General features: G+C 45.6%; 1 protein-coding gene across 1 annotated transcript in view; it reads right to left on the bottom strand.

The window, feature by feature from the left end:
* Window positions 1–23,907, bottom strand: part of LOC144798590 (polyunsaturated fatty acid lipoxygenase ALOX15B-like) — a 302,675-nt gene that overhangs the window by 41,933 nt on the left and 236,835 nt on the right. Inside the window, exons 11-13 of the mRNA XM_078669544.1 lie at window positions 15,876–15,997; window positions 15,341–15,441; window positions 14,452–14,622 (exon numbers count right to left, since the gene is read on the bottom strand). Of these exons, the coding sequence (XP_078525670.1) occupies window positions 14,452–14,622; window positions 15,341–15,441; window positions 15,876–15,997 (394 nt within the window). The remainder of the gene's footprint in view (window positions 1–14,451; window positions 14,623–15,340; window positions 15,442–15,875; window positions 15,998–23,907) is intronic.

Below are 23,907 nucleotides of genomic sequence, written 5' to 3'. Positions count from 1 at the left end.
ATGTAGAACAATGTCATACATTCACCCCAGTACAAGGATCTCGGCCTAAATCCATCGTTTTTTTCCACTCCACACCACCCTGGGTTAGACACTGGCTATATGCAAATCAGCTCTGACCCTGTGCCTCATGGGAACATTCCAGTCCGAACTACCAAGCCATGTCTTTCCCAGACCGGAATCAAGCATCCAAGGACCGGTTTCTGGCTATCAGCCTTCATCAGCCTGGATAGCTTGACTCCATTGGTGTGGAGAGCCTGGGACTCACGTCTGAGGATACCCAGCCCACTCGGGGTGAAAATTGCAAAAAACACAGTTGATGGACAGAATGTAGAACAATGTCATACATTCACCCCAGTACAAGGATCTGGGCCTAAATCCATCGTTTTTTTGCACTCCACACCACCCTGGGTTAGACACTGGCTATATGCAAATCAGCTCTGACCCTGTGCCTCATGGGAACAGTCCAGTTCGAACTACCAAGCCATGTCTTTCCCAGACCGGAATCAAGCATCCAAGGACCGGTTTCTGGCTATCAGCCTTCATCAGCCTGGATAGCTTGACTCCAGTGGTGTGGAGAGCATGGGACTGTTCCCATGAGGCACAGGGTCAGAGCTGATTTGCATTTAGCCAGTGTCTAACCCAGAATGGTGTGGAGTGCAAAAAAACGATGGATTTAGGCCCAGATCCTTGTACTGGGGTGAATGTATGACATTGTTCTACATTCTGTCCATCAACTGTGTTTTTTGCAATTTTCACCCCGAGTGGGCTGGGTATGCTCAGACATGAGTCCCAGGCTCTCCACACCACTGGAGTAAAGCTATCCAGGCTGATGAAGGCTGATAGCCAGAAACCGGTCCTTGGATGCTTGATTCGGGTCTGGGAAAGACATGGCTTGGTAGTTCAGACTGGACTGTTCCCATGAGGCACAGGGTCAGAGCTGATTTGCATTTAGCCAGTGTCTAACCCAGGGTGATGTGGAGTGCAAAAAAACGATGGATTTAGGCCCAGATCCTTGTACTGGGGTGATAGATGACATTGTTCTACATTCTGTCCATCAACTGTGTTTTTTGAAGTTTTCACACCGAGTAGGCTGGGTATGCTCAGACGTGAGTCCCAGGCTCTCCACACCACTGGAGTCAAGCTATCCAGGCTGATGAAGGCTGATAGCCAGAACCGGCCCATGGATGCTTGATTCCGGTCTGGGAAAGACATGGCTTGGTAGTTCGGACTGGACTGTTCCCATGAGGCGCAGGGTCAGAGCTGATTTGCATTTAGCCAGTGTCTAACCCCGATTGGTGTGGAGTGCAAAAAAACAATGGATTTAGGCCCAGATCCTTGTACTAGGGTGAATGTATGTCATTGTTCTACATTCTGTCCATCAACTGTGTTTTTTGCAAGTTTCACCCCAAGTGGGCTGGGTATGCTCAGACGTGAGTCCCAGGCTCTCCACACCACTGGAGTCAAGCTATCCAGGCTGATCCAGGCTGAGAGCCAGAAACCGGTCCTTGGATGCTTGATTCCGGTCTGGGAAAGACATGGCTTGGTAGTTCGGACTGGACTGTTCCCATGAGGCACAGGGTCAGAGGTGATTTGCATTTAGCCAGTGTCTAACCCAGGGTGGTGTGGAGTGCAAAAAAACAATGGATTTAGGCCCAGATCCTTGTACTAGGGTGAATGTATGTCATTGTTCTACATTCTGTCCATCAACTGTGTTTTTTGCAATGTTCACCCCGAGTGGGCTGGGTATGCTCAGACGTGAGTCCCAGGCTCTCCACACCACTGGAGTCAAGCTATCCAGGCTGATGAAGGCTGATAGCCAGAAAACGGTCCTTGGATGCTTGATTCCGGTCTGGGAAAGACATGGCTTGGCAGTTCGGACTGGAATGTTCCCATGAGGCACAGGGTCAGAGCTGATTTGCATTTAGCCAGTGTCTAACCCAGGGTGGTGTGGAGTGCAAAAAAACGATGGATTTAGTCCCAGATCCTTATACTGGGGTGAAAGTATGACATTGTTCTACATTCTGTCCATCAACTGTGTTTTTTGCAATTTTCACCCCGAGTGGGCTGGGTATGCTCAGACGTGAGTCCCAGGCTCTCCACACCACTGGAGTCAAGCTATCCAGGCTGATGAAGGCTGATAGCCAGAAACCGGTCCTTGGGTGCTTGATTCCGGTCTGGGAAAGACATGGCTTGGTAGTTCGGACTGGACTGTTCCCATGAGGCACAGGATCAGAGCTGATTAGCATTTAGCCAGTGTCTAACCCAGGGTGGTGTGGAGTGCAAAAAAACGATGGATTTAGGCCCAGATCCTTGTACTGGGGTGAATGTATGACATTGCTCTACATTCTGTCCATCAACCGTGTTTTTTGCAATTTTCACCCCGAGTGGGCTGGGTATGCTCAGACGTGAGTCCCAGGCTCTCCACACCACTGGAGTCAAGCTATCCAGGCTGATGAAGCTGATAGCCAGAAACCGGTCCTTGGATGCTTGATTCCGGTCTGGGAAAGACATGGCTTGGTAGTTCGGACTGGACTGTTCCCATGAGGCACAGTGTCAGAGCTGATTTGCATTTAGCCAGTGTCTAACCCAGGGTGGTGTGGAGTGCAAAAAAACAATGGATTTTGGCCCAGATCCTTGTACTGGGGTGAAAGTATGATATTGTTCTACATTCTGTCCATCAACTGTGTTTTTTGCAATTTTCACCCCGAGTGGGCTGGGTATGCTCAGACGTGAGTCCCAGGCTCTCCACACCACTGGAGTCAAGGTATCCAGGCTGATGAAGGCTGATAGCCAGAAACCAGGCCTTGGATGCTTGATTCCGGTCTGGGAAAGACATGGCTTGGAAGTTCGGACTGGACTGTTCCCATGAGGCACAGGGTCAGAGCTGATTTGCATTTAGCCAGTGTCTAACCCAGGGTGGTGCGGAGTGCAAAAAAACGAAGGATTTAGGCCCAGATCCTTGTACTGGGGTGAATGAATGTCATTGTTCTACATTCTGTCCATCAACTGTGTTTTTTGAAATTTTCACCCCGAGTGGGCTGGGTATGCTCAGACGTGAGTCCCAGGCTCCCCACACCACTGGAGTCAAGCTATCCAGGCTGATGAAGGCTGATAGCCAGAAACCGGTCCTTGGATGCTTGATTCCGGTCTGGGAAAGACATGGCTTGGTAGTTCAGACTGGACTGTTCCCATGAGGCACAGGGTCAGAGCTGATTTGCATTTAGCCAGTGTCTAACCCAGGGTGGTGTGGAGTGCAAAAAAACGATGTATTTAGGCTCAGATCCTTGTACTGGGGTGAATGTATGACATTGTTCTACATTCTGTCCATCAACTGTGTTTTTTGCAATTTGCACCCCGAGTGGGCTGGGTATGCTCAGACGTGAGTCCCAGGCTCTCCACACCACTGGAGTCAAGCTATCCAGGCTGATGAAGCTGATAGCCAGAAACCGGTCATTGGATGCTTGATTCCGGTCTGGGAAAGACATGGCTTGGTAGTTCGGACTGGACTGTTCCCATGAGGCACAGGGTCAGAGCTGATTTGCATTTAGCCAGTGTCTAACCCAGGGTGGTGTGGAGTGCAAAAAAACAATGGATTTAGGCCCAGATCCTTGTACTGGGGTGAAAGTATGACATTGTTCTACATTCTGTCCATCAACTGTGTTTTTTGCAATTTTCACCCCGAGTGGGCTGGGTATGCTCAGACGTGAGTCCCAGGCTCTCCACACCACTGGAGTCAAGCTATCCAGGCTGATGAAGGCTGATAGACAGAAACCGGTCCTTGGATGCTTGATTCCGGTCTGGGAAAGACATGGCTTGGTAGTTCGGACTGGACTGTTCCCATGAGGCACAGGGTCAGAGCTGATTTGCATTTAGACAGTGTCTAACCCAGGGTGGTGTGGAGTGCAAAAAAAGATGGATTTAGGCCCAGATCCTTGTACTGGGTTGAATGTATGACATTGTTCTACATTCTGTCCATCAACTGTGTTTTTTGCAATTTTCACCCCGAGTGGGCTGGGTATGCTCAGACGTGAGTCCCAGGCTCTCCACACCACTGGAGTCAAGGTATCCAGGCTGATGAAGGCTGATAGCCAGAAACCAGGCCTTGGATGCTTGATTCCGGTCTGGGAAAGACATGGCTTGGTAGTTCGGACTGGACTGTTCCCATGAGGCGCAGGGTCAGAGCTGATTTGCATTTAGCCAGTGTCTAACCCAGGGTGGTATGGAGTGCAAAAAAACGATGGATTTAGGCCCATATCCTTGTACTGGGGTGAATGTATGACATTGTTCTACATTCTGTCTATCAACTGTGTTTTTTGCAATTTTCACCCCGAGTGGGCTGGGTATGCTCAGACGTGAGTCCCAGGCTCTCCCCACCACTGGAGTCAAGCTATCTAGGCTGATGAAGGCTGATAGCCAGAAACCGGTCCTTGGATGCTTGATTCCGGTCTGGGAAAGACATGGCTTGGTAGTTCGGACTGGACTGTTCCCATGAGGCACAGGGTCAGAGGTGATTTGCATTTAGCCAGTGTCTAACCCAGGGTGGTGTGGAGTGCCAAAAAACAATGGATTTAGGCCCAGATCCTTGTACTAGGGTGAATGTATGTCATTGTTCTACATTCTGTCCATCAACTGTGTTTTTTGCAATGTTCACCCCGAGTGGGCTGGGTATGCTCAGACGTGAGTCCCAGGCTCTCCACACCACTGGAGTCAAGCTATCCAGGCTGATGAAGGCTGATAGCCAGAAAACGGTCCTTGGATGCTTGATTCCGGTCTGGGAAAGACATGGCTTGGCAGTTCGGACTGGAATGTTCCCATGAGGCACAGGGTCAGAGCTGATTTGCATTTAGCCAGTGTCTAACCCAGGGTGGTGTGGAGTGCAAAAAACCGATGGATTTTGGCCCAGATCCTTGTACTGGGGTGAATGTATGACATTGTTCTACATTCTGTCCATCAACTGTGTTTTTTGCAATTTTCCCCCCTGAGTGGGCTGGGTATGCTCAGACGTGAGTCCCAGGCTCTCCACACCACTGGAGTCAAGGTATCCAGGCTGATGAAGGCTGATAGCCAGAAACCAGGCCTTGGATGCTTGATTCCGGTCTGGGAAAGACATGGCTTGGAAGTTCGGACTGGACTGTTCCCATGAGGCACAGGGTCAGAGCTGATTTGCATTTAGCCAGTGTCTAACCCAGGGTGGTGTGGAGTGCAACAAAACGATGGATTTAGGCCCAGATCCTTGTACTGGGGTGAATGAATGTCATTGTTCTACATTCTGTCCATCAACTGTGTTTTTTGCAATTTTCACCCCGAGTGGGCTGGGTATGCTCAGACGCGAGTCCCAGGCTCCCCACACCACTGGAGTCAAGCTATCCAGGCTGATGAAGGCTGATAGCCAGAAACCGGTCCTTGGATGCTTGATTCCGGTCTGGGAAAGACATGGCTTGGTAGTTCAGACTGGACTGTTCCCATGAGGCACAGGGTCAGAGCTGATTTGCATTTAGCCAGTGTCTAACCCAGGGTGGTGTGGAGTGCAAAAAAACGATGGATTTAGGCTCAGATCCTTGTACTGGGGTGAATGTATGACATTGTTCTACATTCTGTCCATCAACTGTGTTTTTTGCAATTTGCACCCCGAGTGGGCTGGGTATGCTCAGACGTGAGTCCCAGGCTCTCCACACCACTGGAGTCAAGCTATCCAGGCTGATGAAGCTGATAGCCAGAAACCGGTCATTGGATGCTTGATTCCGGTCTGGGAAAGACATGGCTTGGTAGTTCGGACTGGACTGTTCCCATGAGGCACAGGGTCAGAGCTGATTTGCATTTAGCCAGTGTCTAACCCAGGGTGGTGTGGAGTGCAAACAAACAATGGATTTAGGCCCAGATCCTTGTACTGGGGTGAAAGTATGACATTGTTCTACATTCTGTCCATCAACTGTGTTTTTTGCAATTTTCACCCCGAGTGGGCTGGGTATGCTCAGACGTGAGTCCCAGGCTCTCCACACCACTGGAGTCAAGCTATTCAGGCCGATGAAGGCTGATAGACAGAAACCGGTCCTTGGATGCTTGATTCCGGTCTGGGAAAGACATGGCTTGGTAGTTCGGACTGGACTGTTCCCATGAGGCACAGGGTCAGAGCTGATTTGCATTTAGCCAGTGTCTAACCCAGGGTGATGTGGAGTGCAAAAAAACGATGGATTTAGGCCCAGATCCTTGTACTGGATTGAATGTATGACATTGTTCTACATTCTGTCCATCAACTGTGTTTTTTGCAATTTTCACCCCGAGTGGGCTGGGTATGCTCAGACGTGAGTCCCAGGCTCTCCACACCACTGGAGTCAAGGTATCCAGGCTGATGAAGGCTGATAGCCAGAAACCAGGCCATGGATGCTTGATTCCGGTCTGGGAAAGACATGGCTTGGTAGTTCGGACTGGACTGTTCCCATGAGGCACAGGGTCAGAGCTGATTTGCATTTAGCCAGTGTCTAACCCAGGGTGGTGTGGAGTGCAAAAAAACGATGGATTTAGGCCCAGATCCTTGTACTGGGGTGAATGTATGTCATTGTTCTACATTCTGTCCATCAACTGTGTTTTTTCAATTTTCACCCCGAGTGGGCTGGGTATGCTCAGACGTGAGTCCCAGGCTCTCCACACCACTGGAGTCAAGCTATCCAGGCTGATGAAGGCTGATAGCCAGAAACCGGTCCTTGGATGCTTGATTCCGGTCTAGGAAAGACATGGCTTGGTAGTTCGGACTGGACTGTTCCCATGAGGCACAGGGTCAGAGCTGATTTGCATTTAGCCAGTGTCTAACCCAGGGTGGTGTGGAGTGCAAAAAAACAATGGATTTAGGCCCAGATCCTTGTACTGGGGTGAAAGTATGACATTGTTCTACATTCTGTCCATCAACTGTGTTTTTTGCAATTTTCACCCCGAGTGGGCTGGGTATGCTGAGACGTGAGTCCCAGGCTCTCCACACCACTGGAGTCAAGGTATCCAGGCTGATGAATGTTAATTGCCAGAAACCAGGCCTTGGATGCTTGATTCCGGTCTGGGAAAGACATGGCTTGGTAATTCGGACTGGACTGTTCCCATGAGGCACAGGGTCAGAGCTGATTTGCATTTAGCCAGTGTCTAACCCAGGGTGGTGTGGAGTGCAAAAAAACGATGGATTTAGGCCCAGATCCTTGTACTGGGGTGAATGTATGTCATTGTTCTACATTCTGTCCATCAACTGTGTTTTTTGCAATTTTCACCCCGAGTGGGCTGGGTATGCTCAGACTTGAGTCCCAGGCTCTCCACACCACTGGAGTCAAGCTATCCAGGCTGATGAAGGCTGATAGCCAGAAACCGGTCCTTGGATGCTTGATTCCGGTCTGGGAAAGACATGGCTTGGTAGTTCGGACTGGACTGTTCCCATGAGGCACAGGGTCAGAGCTGATTTGCATTTAGCCAGTGTCTAACCCAGGGTGGTGTGGAGTGCAAAAAACCGATGGATTTAGGCCCAGATCCTTGTACTGGGGTGAATGTATGACATTGTTCTACATTCTGTCCATCAACTGTGTTTTTTGCAATTTTCACCCCGAGTGGGCTGGGTATGCTCAGACGTGAGTCCCAGGCTCTCCACACCACTGGAGTCAAGCTATCCAGGCTGATGAAGGCTGATAGCCAGAAACCGGTCCTTGGATGCTTGATTCCGGTCTGGGAAAGACATGGCTTGGTAGTTCGGACTGGACTGTTCCCATGAGGCACAGGGTCAGAGCTGATTTGCATTTAGCCAGTGTCTAACCCAGGGTGGTGTGGAGTGCAAAAAAACGATGGATTTAGGCCCAGATCCTTGTACTGGGGTGAATGTATGACATTGTTCTACATTCTGTCCATCAACTGTGTTTTTTGAAATTTGCACCCCGAGTGGGCTGGGTATGCTCAGACGTGATTCCCAGGCTCTCCACACCACTGGAGTCAAGCTATCCAGGCTGATGAAGGCTGATAGCCAGAAACCGGTCCTTGGATGCTTGATTCCGGTCTGGGAAAGACATGGCTTGGTAGTTCGGACTGGACTGTTCCCATGAGGCACAGGGTCAGAGCTGATTTGCATTTAGCCAGTGTCTAACCCAGGGTGGTGTGGAGTGCAAAAAAACGATGGATTTAGGCCCAGATCCTTGTACTGGGGTGAATGTATGACATTGTTCTACATTCTGTCCATCAACTGTGTTTTTTGCAATTTTCACCACGAGTGGGCTGGGTATGCTCAGACGTGAGTCCCAGGCTCTCCACACCACTGGAGTCAGTTCAGTTCATTATGTCTTTATTTCGAAATAAGATTCATAAAAGACAACATACAATGCATAAAATATAATAAAAACAACAATCATAGACCTTATTATTTCGAAAGTTGTAAGACATTTCGAGAAACTTTATAAAAGGAAAAGAAAAAGAAAGGGGGTCTTTCGTACATTATCATTTAGATTAAATGGGTGTTCAATTTCTTAATACGGATCAACCACGCCCTTCCTAGAAACTTGGCCACGCAGACCACCACAAACTCAGATCTAATATTACAAAACTTGCGCAGGGCTTCAAGGTATCCACCACAATCCAATCTACTACATAAAGGTTTCAACCATTTTAAGCGTGGGGCTCGATAGGCTGGGCAGGCAAAAAACAAATGGCCAATACTTTCCACATGATCGGGACACCAGGGACACTTGTTATTAACATTCCCTGCCCACTTTACAGTAAAGGAATTAATGGGGAGTGTCCCTACGCGAAACTGATGATACAATTTCCGATCCAAGGTTTTGCATATCAAGTCCCAGTATGGCTCGAGGGAGGATGTCAATTTGTGTGTTAAAAAATGCCCAGTTAGGTTGGTGTCTGATGAATGAATAACTGCAACAGAATTGACCGATGCCCAAAATTGATCTTTAAAATCTTGTTTTGGGGGGAAGATGGAACACCCCGGGTTGATCCACAGCTCGGGAAGGCCCATTGCATACAGAACATGTTTCACTTCCCTGAGCCAGGGGATTCTATGGGCACCCCACAGTGATTTTACCTCCTCCAATTCACTAGCAAAAAGGCTAAGCTCTGGAGTCGTCCAAAGCCGTCGCCAAAGTGTCACCAGACGAAACCGGGCCATCTCATCTAGGGGCTTGCAACCTAGGTCTAATAGGAGTGGTTTGGTGGGTGTGGACTGGGGTAGCCCTACCAGATTACGCAAGAACCTGTTCTGGGCTGTGACCAGAACCGACAAATCCTTGTAGCCCCATATGTCAGCCCCATACAAGGTGGCTGCATTGATCTTAGCTTCATATATCTTTAATACTGGGGTAATACGTTTGGTCAAGGATTTCTTCTGTTCCTGCAATAGACAGCCCGTGAGGCGGACAAATTTAAGATTTAATGCCTCAATCTGGGGTTTCCAGCTAAGTTGGTAATCAAGGGTCACTCCCAGATAAGTCATAGTCTTCACCTGTTCAATCAAAACACCGTTCAGACTTACAGAGCTTTTAATAGGGGTTTTGTTGCTAAAAACCATAAATTTGGTTTTATCTACATTGATCTGTAGATCATTTATACTGCAAACCTATTCAGAGCTGTTTGCAACCCACTCCGGGTTTTAGAAAGGAGCAGGGTGTCGTCGGCAAAGATTAACATCGGGTATTTAGACCCGCCCAATGATGGTGCATCAGTCTGAGTATTAGAAAAAAATTTAACAACCTGGTTGATGAAGAGGAGAAACAGGGTGGGGGCCAGCACGCATCCCTGGCGTACCCCACGTTGTACCGGGAAGCTGCTGGTCACCTGACCCTGCTTACCCCACCTCACTCGGGCAAAGTTGTCCTCATGTAATCGCATGACTATTTCCAAGAGTTCGCCAGGTAGGCCCAAGTGTCTTAGTGAATCCCATAGTTTCGCTCTTGGGACCAAGTCAAAAGCCGACTTGAGATCCACAAATGCGGCATAAATAACCCCTCCACCCAAAAGAACCACCTTCCAATAAAGCATAGTGAGTCTGAACACCTGATCTATGGTACTGGTGCCCAGTCTAAACCAGCTTGCATGGGGGAGAGTATGTTTTCCTGTTCTATCCACCCCTGAATTCTTGCAAGAACCATTCTCGAAACTATTTTTTGGAGTGAGTCGATCAGGCTTATGGGGCGATAGTTGTTAGGCAATGATCGATCCCCTTTTTTAAATATTGGCAAGATCTCTGCCCCTTTCCAAGATTGCAGTATCCTGGCCCCAACTGCAATAGCATTGACCAACATAGTTATGTATGGGACCCATACATCAAGGTTCGATTTGAAGAGGTCTGCAGGGATAGCATCTAATCCCGGTGCTTTCCCTGACTGAACGGAACCAAGGGCTTGCACCGTGTCTAAAGAGGAAAAAGTGGGTGCAGCCCCAGTATTATGGAATGGTAGTCCCAGTGCAGGCTTGGTTAATAAATCAGGCACGGCACTCGAATCTTTAAATTGGGCTGTGAAATAACCCACCCAGTCCAAAGCAGAGACATGGTTGACGGGTGTTGGAGAATCCGGGTCCTTGCCCCACCTAACAGTCTCCCAAAACTTCATCTGATTAGCCGATTTACACGCCAAGAGTAGTTCAGACCAGTATGAGTCATCCCATTCCTTCTTTGCTAACCATAAAACCTGTTTGTAGATCAGCCTAGCATTCTTAATGTCGTTGGAGATCCTCGATTTAACTGCTGCTATTAATTTGCTATGTGCTTCCCTACAGCTCTTGTTGTACCATCTTTTACAGACTTTAACTACCTTAATGTTTGCTGGCTTTGTGAGCAGACTTTTTAGTTCAATGAAGCACTTCTCATGGAGATTGGTAATTAAAGAATCGACCCCACTGGAGGGGGGTAGATCCACCATCTTACCCATTGTTCCTAAAACCACCTCCTCGATTTCTTTAATAAGCACAGGATCAACTATGATCCTAGGCCATTTAACCCGTCTTCTATTGTTACACAAAATTATCTCAGACGTCGGGCATGTTGTTACCAAGGGTCCATCACCCAATCCGGGTACCCTAAGACCCAATGAGAGGGGATTATGATCACTCTCTGGCCTAACCTCTACCTCCATATCTATCACGAAAGACCAAAAATCTACTTTAACTAGAATGTAGTTGATTCGACTCACACTAGTCCCATTATCAAAGGTTGGTTTGCCAGATTTATCAGAAGGGGTGCGGCCGTTCACTGCCCTTAATCCCCACTCCATACAAAATCCCAACCAGTGTAGGGCCGCCTCAGTTCCCTTGACACCCTTACCTATAGTTAGAGGAGGGACATTCCAAGCACTGTCCTCATCGGTTCTCACATCTTCTGCCAGACTAAGAATGGGTTCGAATGAACAGTTCAAATCTCCCGCCACTAGGATAAAACGGTCACAGCTTAACTTCCTCAAGAGACAATCTAAGTCGTTCAAAACCGATTGCTTGCGGCCTCCTTGGCTGCCTCGGGCATAGATGTTAATTAGTACCATGCTCTCATTGTTGCCCTTACTGAGCTTAATACATAGAAGGTCAGCATTATCTACCATGATTTCCTTAGATTGGTATCCCAAGGAATCTCTGATCCATACCACCAAGCCTCCGGAGGCCCTGCCCTTTGGGCCCTGTATGGCAGGCTTATAATAATTCAAATAACCTGCTCTAAATAAGGGAACGGTTGCCCATGTTTCCTGGAAAGCGACGATGTCATATATGTCGATGAAATCGACCCAATCATCGTTATCCAAGCGACCCCTTAACCCTGCTATATTCCAGGAAACCTCCTTAAGTGATTCCACTGGACTACTGGTCAGAATAACCTCTGGTAAGCCTGAATCTTCCACCCTGGTCTCAATGTACCTAGGTACAGGGCTAAAGACTGATCGTGGGCATTCAATATCAGCAACACAGTCTACGCATGCTTCTAAAGGGGTAGAGACAGGAATAACAGGGGTAGAAATGAGTTTGGGGTTATAGACTAGGTCGTCGACCCCCCAAAGTCAATCGACCTCGTCCAAACAACCGAACATATTAGAAGTAGGAGCCCCTTCCCACCAACCATTTTGACCTTGCCACTGGAGTCAAGCTATCCAGACTGATGAAGGCTGATAGCCAGAAACCAGTCCTTGGATGCTTGATTCCGGTCTGGGAAAAGACATGGCTTGGTAGTTCGGACTGGACTGTTCCCATGAGGCACAGGGTCAGAGCTGATTTGCATTTAGCCAGTGTCTAACCCAGGGTGGTGTGGAGTGCAAAAAAATGATGGATTTAGGCCCAGATCCTTGTACTGGGGTGAATGTATGACATTGTTCTACATTCTGTCCATCAACTGTGTTTTTGCAATTTTCACCCCGAGTGGGCTGGATATGCTCAGACGTGAGTCCCAGGCTCTCCACACCACTGGAGTCAAGCTATCCAGGCTGATGAAGGCCGATAGCCAGAAACCGGTCCTTGGATGCTTGATTCCGTCTGGGAAAGATATGGCTTGGTAGTTCTGACTGGACTGTTCCCATGAGGCACAGGGTCAGAGCTGATTTGCATTTAGCCAGTGTCTAACCCAGGGTGGTGTGGGGTGCAAAAAAAACGATGGATTTAGGCCCAGATCCTTGTACTGGGGTGAATGTATGACATTGTTCTACATTCTGTCCATCAACTGTGTTTTTTGCAATTTTCACCACGAGTGGGCTGGGTATGCTCAGACGTGAGTCCCAGGCTCTCCACACCACTGGAGTCAAGCTATCCAGGCTGATGAAGGCTGATAGCCAGAAACCGGTCCTTGGATGCTTGATTCCGGTCTGGGAAAGACATGGCTTGGTAGTTCGGACTGGACTGTTCCCATGAGGCACAGGGTCAGAGCTGATTTGCATTTAGCCAGTGTCTAACCCAGGGTGGTGTGGAGTGCAAAAAAACGATGGATTTAGGCCCAGATCCTTGTACTGGGGTGAATGTATGACATTGTTCTACATTCTGTCCATCAACTGTGTTTTTTGCAATCAGGGATACCAAGGCAGGTTCGTGAAGCGAGGCGGTGCAAAGTACGGGTCCCACAGGTCGCGGTGCGAGCAGTGGTTCGGTGGTGGTGTAAGCAGGTGGTGTCATTGAGACCAGGGTCGCGGTGCGGCATTGAGGCGGTGCCCTCTGCGGTGCCTTCAGGACACAGAGTCAGCAGCGGCATCGTAGACGGTTTTGGGTTGCTTTTTCTTCTGTTGCGTGGTCTGGAGAACAAGGGTACCCCAACAATTGAACCTGGAGTGAATCAATATTTGGAGAAAACAATGGTTCCCATGTGGCCAGAATTGTCTTAGAAAAAGATGCAGAAATAATTTGCGTCCGTATTTAGGACAAAAGATATGATTTTAGGGATATGCAATTAATGCTGGAGGGAGCAATAAAGTATATACACAGGGACAAGAATAGAATCAAAAAGAACTATGTAATTTATTTTAAGCAAAAAAAGTTCAGGTGATCACATAATAAAAGTGACAAAAAGCGTGATGTGATAAGTGAGGGTGACTTCTTTTTAAAATATACACATCGCAATGACAACACTCAGGTGAACTCCTCAGAAACAATTTTTACAAAATACAAAAAGATGCATCTTTAGATTCTGAGTTCATGCATACTAAACTTTATTTCTCTACCGAGTTCCCAGGGCCAGTTCTGTTTATAAGATGTTATATACAAACTCCCCATTCTGTCCTATGGGAACAGGTAGACTTGCAATAGTGAAAAACAAAATTAGCAGTAATTCACTAGCAGGATATGCCACACATGCCATGGTATGTCCTACCTTTCACATACACTGCACCCAGCCAACAGGGGTACCTTTGGCATACCTTACGGGTAACGTACATGTAAGAAAAGGGAAGATTAGGGTCTGGCAAGTGGGTACACTTGCCAAGTCAGCATGGCATTTCCAGACTGCACACAGGCTCTGCAATAGCAGGCCAGAGTTACGTTTACAGGCTGCTTGTGTGGGTGGCACAATCCTGTGCCTCAGCCCACTAGCAGCATTTGAGTTACAGGTCCTGTCACACTCAGTGCACTTTAATAGTGACTGACAAGCAAATCAAATATGCCAATCATGGAACCACCAATCCATCACACAATTTACAACAGGAGCACTTGCACTTTAACGCTTATCAGCAGTGAGAAAGTGCGCAGAGACACTCAGCCAGTGAAAACAGAGTCAAAACCAGTTGGTCAGAAAGGGAAAACTCAGGGGAAGCACGCAAAAGATGCCAAGTCTAGCAACGATTCACCTCTTTGGTTCATTTATTCCATAACACTGAAATAGTTATGTAACAATCCACCTTACAGGAGACATTGTTGGACAAAATGTCATTCTAGCTAATCGAAAATTAATTTAAAAAGTCACATGTAGGTACTGTTTACCTCAACCTGGGAGTCCTCACATATGCAAGGAGAAAATAAAAAGCTTACCAAGTCACCAGGTTCCTCACTCAGGACCCTAACAGCCACAATTAAGGAGGTAGTAGTGCCCACCTCGGGCAAGATCTCGAAGATACTTTCCAGAGTTGCTGTGCCTTTGGTCTTCGGGGGAGGTTGGCGCATAGTACCAGGACTGTTTGGCATCCAGGAGAGAAAATCAAACTACAGTGGCAAAGGCCCGGAAGAAAGAAAACAAAAACAGTAGCTAGTTACAATTATTCTAATTCAGTAGATTTCTATAGCACCAACAAATCCAGGGTTGTCAGAGTGCCATATATAAAATTATTTCACTGGACAAGCCAACATATGCTTTCAGTCAGAAGTCAGGATTTTATATAAAAAGGAATTATCACAGAGCAAGGTGTGATTCCAAAAGGATATGAACATCCAGTATCCTTCTAAAGCTATCCTTCCTCAGCTGGTAGTGTAACACCTTTCAAAACATTGCCTGGTTACTTGGGTGCAATGGGGAAAAACACCTGCGCAAAAACCCACCATTACTAAAGGCTGCCCCGATTGTCTACATTTAGATTTGTGCTCCTGTCCAAAGGTGCACCAGGCACATTAGTGAAGACCTTTAGTTCTAGCAAATCCTGAACCTCCTCGTCCCTGTTGTAAACCTCTGGACTTCCTCAGGTCAACTACTAAGGTCACAAACTCACAATGTTCTCTACTGATCCCCTTGTACAGATGTACGTATATGGTATTCATAAATCGCACACCTGGTCTTGAGATAGTAAAGTACAGATACCATGCCATTGCTTGTTAACATCAACAACTTTTGAAGATGTTCAAGGTACAGATTAGTTTTCTAGACTCTTACATTCCCTTGGTTATTTTTCCCCACCACCTACAGTACTAGATGCATATTCACAATTACCTGCCCACTGTTGACAGCAGCATGCTGAGCGGAACTTGTAAAAATCACCATAGTCAGATACTTGATCAATTCAGCACGGGTCTGTAGAGAAGATGGCACTCCTGAAAGAATACCAGAAATTAATTTATGAAAATGCAAAACACATTTAAATTAAATACTGTGCCTCGTGCGCCAGTGGTAGTAAGGCCTACAGTTGTGTGGTTGAAATTATGTGTTTGGGGGTTATTTATTTTTTGCAAAGCTACAACAGATTTATAATAGGGTGCTACAATCCAATAGCATTGGCTGCATTGTTGAAAGGTCTTTCTGAATTCTAGTACATGAAGTACACACGGAAAAAGAATACAAAAATGTATTTGAAACTTTTAGTTTCTTAACTTTGGATGACACTTCAAGCAGGAAAGTTTATAAAAGTTTTGATTTTCACAATCTATCTCAATGTTTTGTGGTCCTGCTATCAAGCCATAACCAATGGGAAGAATGTGAATGGGGAGGATGAACAAAAAATCTTGGTAACAAGTTCAAGCAATCATACCTGAAGATTTTCTCTCCAGGAAGCCTTCTTTGAAGATCTCCCTCACCCACGCCTGAAGCTCTTGGTCCTTCTGGACGATCTCATCACCCTTATAGTAGCAGTCCATAATACCAGACACATAACTAAGAGCAAGAGAAAATGGAGTAGCATAAATGGTTGAAAGACCATATGGAATACTTCCAAATCAAGAGAGATACAGCTCTACATCCTAATACAGAGAAAGTAAGTATTGTTCATGTAACAATTTTTAAGCATGCGTTTATAAGTCAACTGTATAACAATAGTTTAGCATGTATCTCCTACAGAGACTGACACCTGATGGGGTGGGCAGACAACCATATCTGATTGCCGTTACATAAAGTATTTTTTTATTCAGTCAGTTTTCCTCAAAGGAAACATGGCTGAATTTAAAAGGAAGTTAGTTTCTTTTAAAGTTTAAAAGTTGGCTGTGGTTACATTGGACCACTGCTCATTTCTGAACAAGCTTTATTTTACGTTCACAAAGGGGAATGAGTCCCTGTGGGCTCACTTCCCGTTTGTGAATGGCTTAACACCTCAAGTCGGGAGTCCGTAATTTTTCAATGTTTTGCAACCAGGTTTTAGTCATCTCGTGCCAGTTGGATATTCAAAAGGGACACCTAAAAAACACAACTGCCAAACAGTTAGTCGGTATGGGATCGTTATCTCATGTTAGGGGCAAGTAAAAGTTTACTCACTCTTAAAATGTGACTGAACTCAGATTCAGAGTATTTGCAATTGTAAAGGTTTGTTTCGCATATCTTGCCCCAACATCTACAGTGGTGTCCACACGCTCATCACACCTCCACTTGATAGAGAAGGGTTAATATGGCTTCTCTACATGTATATTTGAATAAGAGCAGACACTTAGGGCCATATGTACAAAGCCATCCTTCATTTCCTAATGGTGCAAATCGCTGTTTTGGGCCTTTAGGAAATGTAAAATGGTGTTAGGGTATGTACGAAAGGCATTTTGGTGGTGCAGTTTACAATTTCCATCATGTAGAAGTCACATTTTTTGCATTTCGAAAATAAAATGGAAATCGCCAATTGACATTTACAAATAGGGAATCGCTAACACTATATACAAAATATTTCCTTATTGTGATTAGTCAGAACATGACCAGTTAGGAAACACAAATACGATCAATGCGCATTATCAGGAGATAATGAGTTGTAAACTATAAAACTTTTCTAGAAAGCAGAGGATAAGGACTTTGGCAGGTAGGAGATGGGGAGATGAAAGGATATTTAGTGTGAGGGTCACCCTATTTGAGCACACTGTATTTAAGAGAAGTATAGACAGAGTAGTGAGGTAATTTTGGATTTAAATGCTGAGTTATATCCTCCGCTACAAACCCCAATGATTAGAAGGAATGAAATCCCACCACATATGAAAGTAATGGGTTGTCTACACATTTTAACTTCTGACAGTTAGCGTTTATTTATACTAGTGGCAGGAGGCTGTCACAAAGGGATTTCTAGGTACTTTTTTCTATAGATTTCTGGACAAAATGGTTTACAAAGTGAACCAATATGTTTTTTTCCAAACCCTCCAAGATATACAACACACAAAACAAATGTTTTATCGGGTAGCACAGTTCTCAGATGTAATTGGTGTGTTGATGGCCCACATAATGCTATATGTTCCCATTCTGCAATTTAATTTAATTACAGAAACTGGAAAATCACCCCTTCACTCAATGTACAGGTAGTGTGTGATGCATAATGCATCATATCTGAACGTCTACCCAGATTCATAGGCAGCACACATCACTCCTTTATGTTCTGCCACAATGGAATAAATAACTGTCTGTCTCAGGCTGTATTAGGCAATGTTTTTTTAATTTGTTACATTGCTCAAAAGTATGTTTGCCATATAATATAATAATTTCTCCTTCTCATATTATTCAAGGAGACAGTTCACATGCCTTGTGCCCTTGGAGACTTGCATCCAAGAACCAGAAGTGAAAGGCAGTACAACAGGTCACATAAAACAAGGCCTGGGCAGAGTTTGCAGAGTCATATTACACAGAAATCTGCGCAGTGACCGGAAAAACTCGGCTGCGCTACACTGAGTGGGAAGAGTTTCCTGGCACACCCATTAGCATTGTGTGAACTTAGATTTACGGATAGGCAAATATACTCGGGCCAAAGGTGGCAGATTGTAGCTCTGTTTTGCGGATCTGCGTGGTGCTTTTGACTTGGTCAACCCGGCTCTCCATTGGTGCCCCCAAGCCGATTATTATTGTTCCTGCTAGGCTTTATAAGAAATTATTGCATACTATTCACTTCGGTCCACAGGGCGAATGTACTAATAATTTCAAGGACGAGAGAGGTATACAACAGGGCTGTGTTCTCGCCCCTTTACTATTTCCTTGTTTATTAATGGGGTGGACAATGCCTTAAAAGCTATACATGCAGATGCCCCCCAAGTTGCTGGAAGTCCAGTACCAGTACTACTGTATGCGGATGATGCAGGCTTGCTGGCGAGGACCCTGGTGGGACTACAACACCTAATGAATACTTTTGGCGAATTCATAGCTGCAAGAAAATCGGTGGTCAACAAGAACAAAACCTACACTACGATCTGTGGCGCCAAGCAAAAGAAGTGTCCAACTTTTTTTATGGATAATACCCCGGTAGCTATAATCGAGACCTTTTGCTATTTGGGTATCATCTTTGCAGGAAATGGCTCATGGTCACATGCAATTAACAACGTTAGGAGTAAATTGAGTAGGAGGGCTCATGGAATTTTCAATTTTCAGCAAAATTAGGCACCCGACCCTTAGAAGATATGCTTGCTATCTATAGGACTAGGGTTTTAGCTTTTGCCACATATGGGGTAGTGGTATTGGGCCACTATAAGACCAAGGCCATCCAGACTGAGGAAAATAGTTTCCTCAAACAGCTGTTGTGCCTCCCTACGTCCAACTCTACTGAGATAATACATTGCAAATTTGGGCTGCAGTGATTAGATGATATTTTCGCACTCCGCCCCTTTTTGCTCTGGCATGCTATTTGGACTAAAGAAGAAACCTCTTTTACTAAACTGATTATAGAAGATTGCTTGTCTCTGAAGAAAGCATTGTGCATCCCCTGGCAAAGTTACATTAATTCCATCTATATTGAGTTCAAATCAAAATCAGTTGTTTGTTTAGCGTGACTTCTCCCCGTAAGGGCCTCACGGCACTGGGGGGTGTGTGGGGGGTTCGCAGGTTCCAGTCCTTCAAGGAGGGGCTCTGTTGAAGAGCCAGGTTTTTAGGTTTCTTGCGAAGATGGGTAGCGATGTTATCTGTCTGAGGTGAGGCTGAAGGTCGTTCCAGACTCTGGCCGCACGGAAGGAGAAGGAGCGGCCTTCCGACCTGGTCTTTTTGGTGCGGGGGATCACGGAGTAGGAGAGCTGGGCTGATTGTAGGGTCCTTTGGGGTATGTGGAATTTGAGTCGGCTGTACAGGTATGCTGGTCCGGTGTCGTGGAGAGCCATGTGAGCGTGGACTAGCATCTTGAAGGTGACTCTAGCTTCGGTGGGGAGCCAGTGGAGTGTGCTTAGGTGCTGGGAGATGTGGCAGTGTCGTGGCAGGTGGTTGAGGACCAGTCTTGCGACGGCGTTTTGGATGTTCTGTGGCTTGCAGGTAAGGTTTCTGATTATTCCAGCGTTGCCGTAGTCGAGCCTGCTGGTGACCAGGGCATGAGTGATGGTATTTCTGTGTTCAAGGGGGGATCCATTTGAAGGTTTTACGTAGGAGGCGGAGGGTGTGGAAGCAGGAGGACGAGACGGAGTTGATCTGGCGGTCCATTTTGAGCTCTGAGTCCAGGATTATTCCCAGGTTACATGCGTGGTCCGTGGGGGTGGGCGGGCTTCTGAGGGTGGGGGGCCACCAGGTATCATTCCAGGCATCTGTGTTTGGGCCCATGATGACTACTTCCATTTTAATGGTGTTTAGTTGTAATAGAAACAAAAGTGGTTCTATTGGGTAGGAACTATCTTAGTAGACAATGCTCAAACATGTAGCGATAAAGATCTAGAGCAACCTCTACAACATTTCGGATCCATATTCAAGAGCACTATGACCGAGTTACACCCCCAGTTGGGAGGAAGTGAAGAAACCCTGCCCCCGTTCGCGTTAAGTGAGGTTGAGAAAGGTATCTGAGGCCTGACTTGCAACAAGGCCCCAGGTCCGGATGGTATACCCCAGACCTTTTCAAATCAAATCAGTCCCTCTGGACCCCGGTCCTCATCGCTGTGCTTAATGCAGCGGTGGTGGAAGGTTGCCCAGAGCCATGGGGTACCTCAACGATCGTCCCAGTTTTCAAGAAGGGATATCGTAACAGCACTAGTTGGTACAGACCGATCTCCTTTATTGATTCTGTGGTTAAGGTCGTGGGCGGAGTAGTGCTGAATAGATTGTCTTCCTGGGCATAAGAAAATAGGGTCATATTTGATATCCAATACGGGTTTCACCCGGGGCATTCTACTCTGGCACAATGCCTTAACCTGTACATGATTCTCTGGAAGTACACTGCGCCCGCAAGGGTGCTATCTACATGGCATTCATCAAGGGATTTCACTGTTGACCGGGGAGTAAGGCAAGGATGTACCTTAGCCCCTTTTCTTTTCAACGTGTATATTAACGAGCTGGATAAGACTCTGACCGAAACTGGGATGGATTTCCCATCTGTAGGGCGAAGGGGCATTCCCGTCCTGCTTTACGCGGACGATGCGGTCCTTCTGACTAGAACCGCAAGAGGTCTGCAGTCTTTATTGAATGCCTTTCGTAGTTTTATGGCTGACCGTGATCTAGCCATAAACAACACTAAATCCTACATATTACAGGTTGGGATTCGCCCGAACCGTAATTACCCTTTTATGGTGAACAATGAAAAAGTGCCCATAACCACAACTTTTTCCTACTTGGGTGTCCTATTTGATGACCTTCTAAATTGGGCGCCCTAGTTGAGAGGAAAAGAGGAGAGATTATACGGGCAAATGTCGCTATCTTCAGCTTCGCGACTAAAATGGGCAAGCGCCCAATTTCCGCAATGGTGAAGTTATACCAGGCGAAAAGTGTTGCAATCGGCAGTTATGGCAGCGAGCTATGGGGATATGTAGCAGCCAAGGGCATCCAGGTGGCGGAGAACAACTTCTTAAAACAGCTACTGGGAGTACCCAAAGGAACTTCAAATGTAATAACTCATGAAGAAACCGGGCTCCCAAACATTGGTGACACTTTAGCTATGCGCCCTTTGCTCTTTTGGCTTAAGTGCTGGTTAAATAAAGATCTTACCCTTAATCCCCAGTTGCTCAAAGAGGCCTTGTCCTTGGATAATATGCTTAACATCCCTGGTTAAAATACTTAAAAACCTGTTTTAATGAACTGGGGCGTCTGGACCTTTTTCTAAGTCCTGATCCGATTACCGCTGGGTATGGTTTATGTAAAAAATACTTTTTCTCTATGGCAAAAATTCAACAGAGATGGGGCAGACTTGGTAAAACCCAGCGCAGACAAATTTATGCTGCTTAAAACTGTTCCATCGCTGGAACCATATCTTACATGGCCCCTCTCTTCCCATGAGCGGTTCCTATTAACCAGGTTCAGGTTTGATTACTATCATCTCCTACTTGCTGTTCCGAAGGAAAGACATAGAGGCCAGGTGCTGTCTCCCTGTGGCTGCGATCATTCATCTCCACAGGACCTGACACACTTTATGTTTTTTTGCTACTACTATGATGCTCCGCGGAGGTTCTTTTAAAGTCCCTTTTAAAAAAGATGAATTTTATTCAGGTTCGCCCAGCTCTCTGCTTTTTGCAAATGCTAAAACCAGAAAGCACCTTATTTGTGGTTGTTTTTTTAAAATCAGCATTGAGATTGAGAAAACGCTTTCTGAACTAATGGTTCCCCACATTGTGGCTACTGTTTTAACTAAAAGATGTATTCTAAAGTCCGTATATACTGTATGGGTGCCAGTTTTTAACATGTTTGTGTCAATACTTGAATTAATTATTTATAACATTCGTTTATGGCTAATGTATATGTTTCATAAATTGCCCCATTTTATCGTTGTAATGTCGCTTTTATGGTTTTCTACTTGCAAAACCGAATAAAGTATTTTGGAATGGAATGGAATTTTGTTGGTGTTTAATTGTAATAGAAACAAAAGTGGTTCTATTGGGTAGGAATTATCTTAGTAGACAAGGCTCAAACATGTAGCGATAAAGATCTAGAGCAACCTCTACAACAAGCCTTTGGGGCAATAAATACCTCAAGAAAAAATGACTAAGAAAAAGAACTCTGTATTGTTACTTTTATCAGAATTACTTCATTCAATGAAATACACAGTAAACAAAATGCAGGTTTGTGTCTGGCGGTTTTGGGTTTGTTGAATAGGGAGAGGATGAGTTGAGTGTTGTCTGCGTATGACACAATGTTGAGTCCGTAGGTTCTTAGGATGGGGGTGAGCAGAGCCATGTAGACGTTGAGGAACGTAGAGCTGAGGGAGGAGCCCTTGGGTACTCTGCAGGTGGTAGGTGTAGGGTCCGAGAGGAAAGGGGGGAGTCTGACCCGCTGTGTTCTGCCGGAGAGGAAGGAGCGGATCCAGTCAAGGACCTTGTCTTGAATCCCTGCGTCGTGGAGTCTGCGTATTAGGGTGCAGTGGGAGGCTGTGTCAAACGCCACTGAGAGGTCAAGGAGGATGAGGGCTGCTGTTTCTCCTTTGACCAGTAAGGTACGGATGTCGTCTGTTGCAGCGAGGAGGGCAGTTTCTGTACTGTGGTTTTTTTCTGAAGCCGCATTGGGAGGAGTCGAGGATGTTGTGCTCTTCGATGAATGTAGGTGATAGAATTTTTAAAATTAACTGTGAGAATAAGAAAATGTTTAGATGAGTGACTATATATCCCTGAAGGATGATGCACTAACGCACTTTGTTGTAGTTCGGTACTATCTGCATTTTTACTGTGACCTTGATTTTGCCTACTCACTCATTTAAGGAAATTGTATGATTTATTAAATATGCATTATTTGTCCAGATGTAATGGTGATTTTAATCATGAAATGTTTATTGAATTTGTGCTTTTATGGATTGAAATATATCCGAAATAAAGTCATATTGAATTGAAATTGAATGTAGCGAGTTGGCTGTTGATGGCTTTCTCTATGACTTTCGCTGGGAACGGGAGCAGTTGTTCAAGATGTCAATCCTGCCTAACCCTCAATCAATATTCACACTTTCCAAACGGTCTATTAAAGATAATTTTATGTATTATAAAAGGAAAGCCAGGATGAGAAGCGAGGAGGGAAACCAACTGTTGCACTTTATTTCTCACTTGCATTGAATGAGGGCTATCAAGGTTATTTAACCGATGCTTAAAATTTATCACACCGTTTTTTATTAATGAGATTTAGACTAGGAATTGTCCACCATTTAGTAGCTTTTTCTCATTTGAAAACTTGCCCACCTGATATGATTTCATGTCCTTGATACGGCCGGAGCAAACAAATTCACTTTATGCTCTTTTGTGTTTTTTATTTCAATTTTAGGTGCTATTATTTAAAACAACTGTTAATTACTCAAGATATTAGAACGCAATATGTTGCCTTAAAATATTTGCTTGAACTGAATACACCTGGGGTATACCTTAATGTCAAATGTATTATCTCGAAACCAATTAATATCCTCAAAAGTATTGTTTCTTGATGCTGTAATGATCCCTACAGAGACCAGTTGGTAACCTTTTAGTATTTTTAAATATGCATCTCTGGTAGTGACGTCTTTGATTTAAAAAGAATTGCCATTGATGCTGTTTTCTACCTTATTTTCTAATCTTAGTTATGTGTGATCGTTGTATTGCGATTGCTTTTATGGTTGTTCATTTTAACATACCAAATAAAGTCTTTTCAATTCAATTTGAAAGAATAGAACTAAATAGACTTAGCAGAGCCCTCAGTGAAGGCGCTGGCAGTCAGCGTTTCCTATCCGAGCTCTTTCTGGACCCTCCTCTTCACTGCCCTTCATT

The sequence above is a fragment of the Lissotriton helveticus genome, chromosome 12, assembly GCF_964261635.1.
Source record: "Lissotriton helveticus chromosome 12, aLisHel1.1, whole genome shotgun sequence".
NCBI lineage: Eukaryota > Metazoa > Chordata > Amphibia > Caudata > Salamandridae > Lissotriton > Lissotriton helveticus.
Note: the sequence above shows the minus strand (reverse complement) of the source record. Positions and strands in the feature narration are given on the sequence as shown.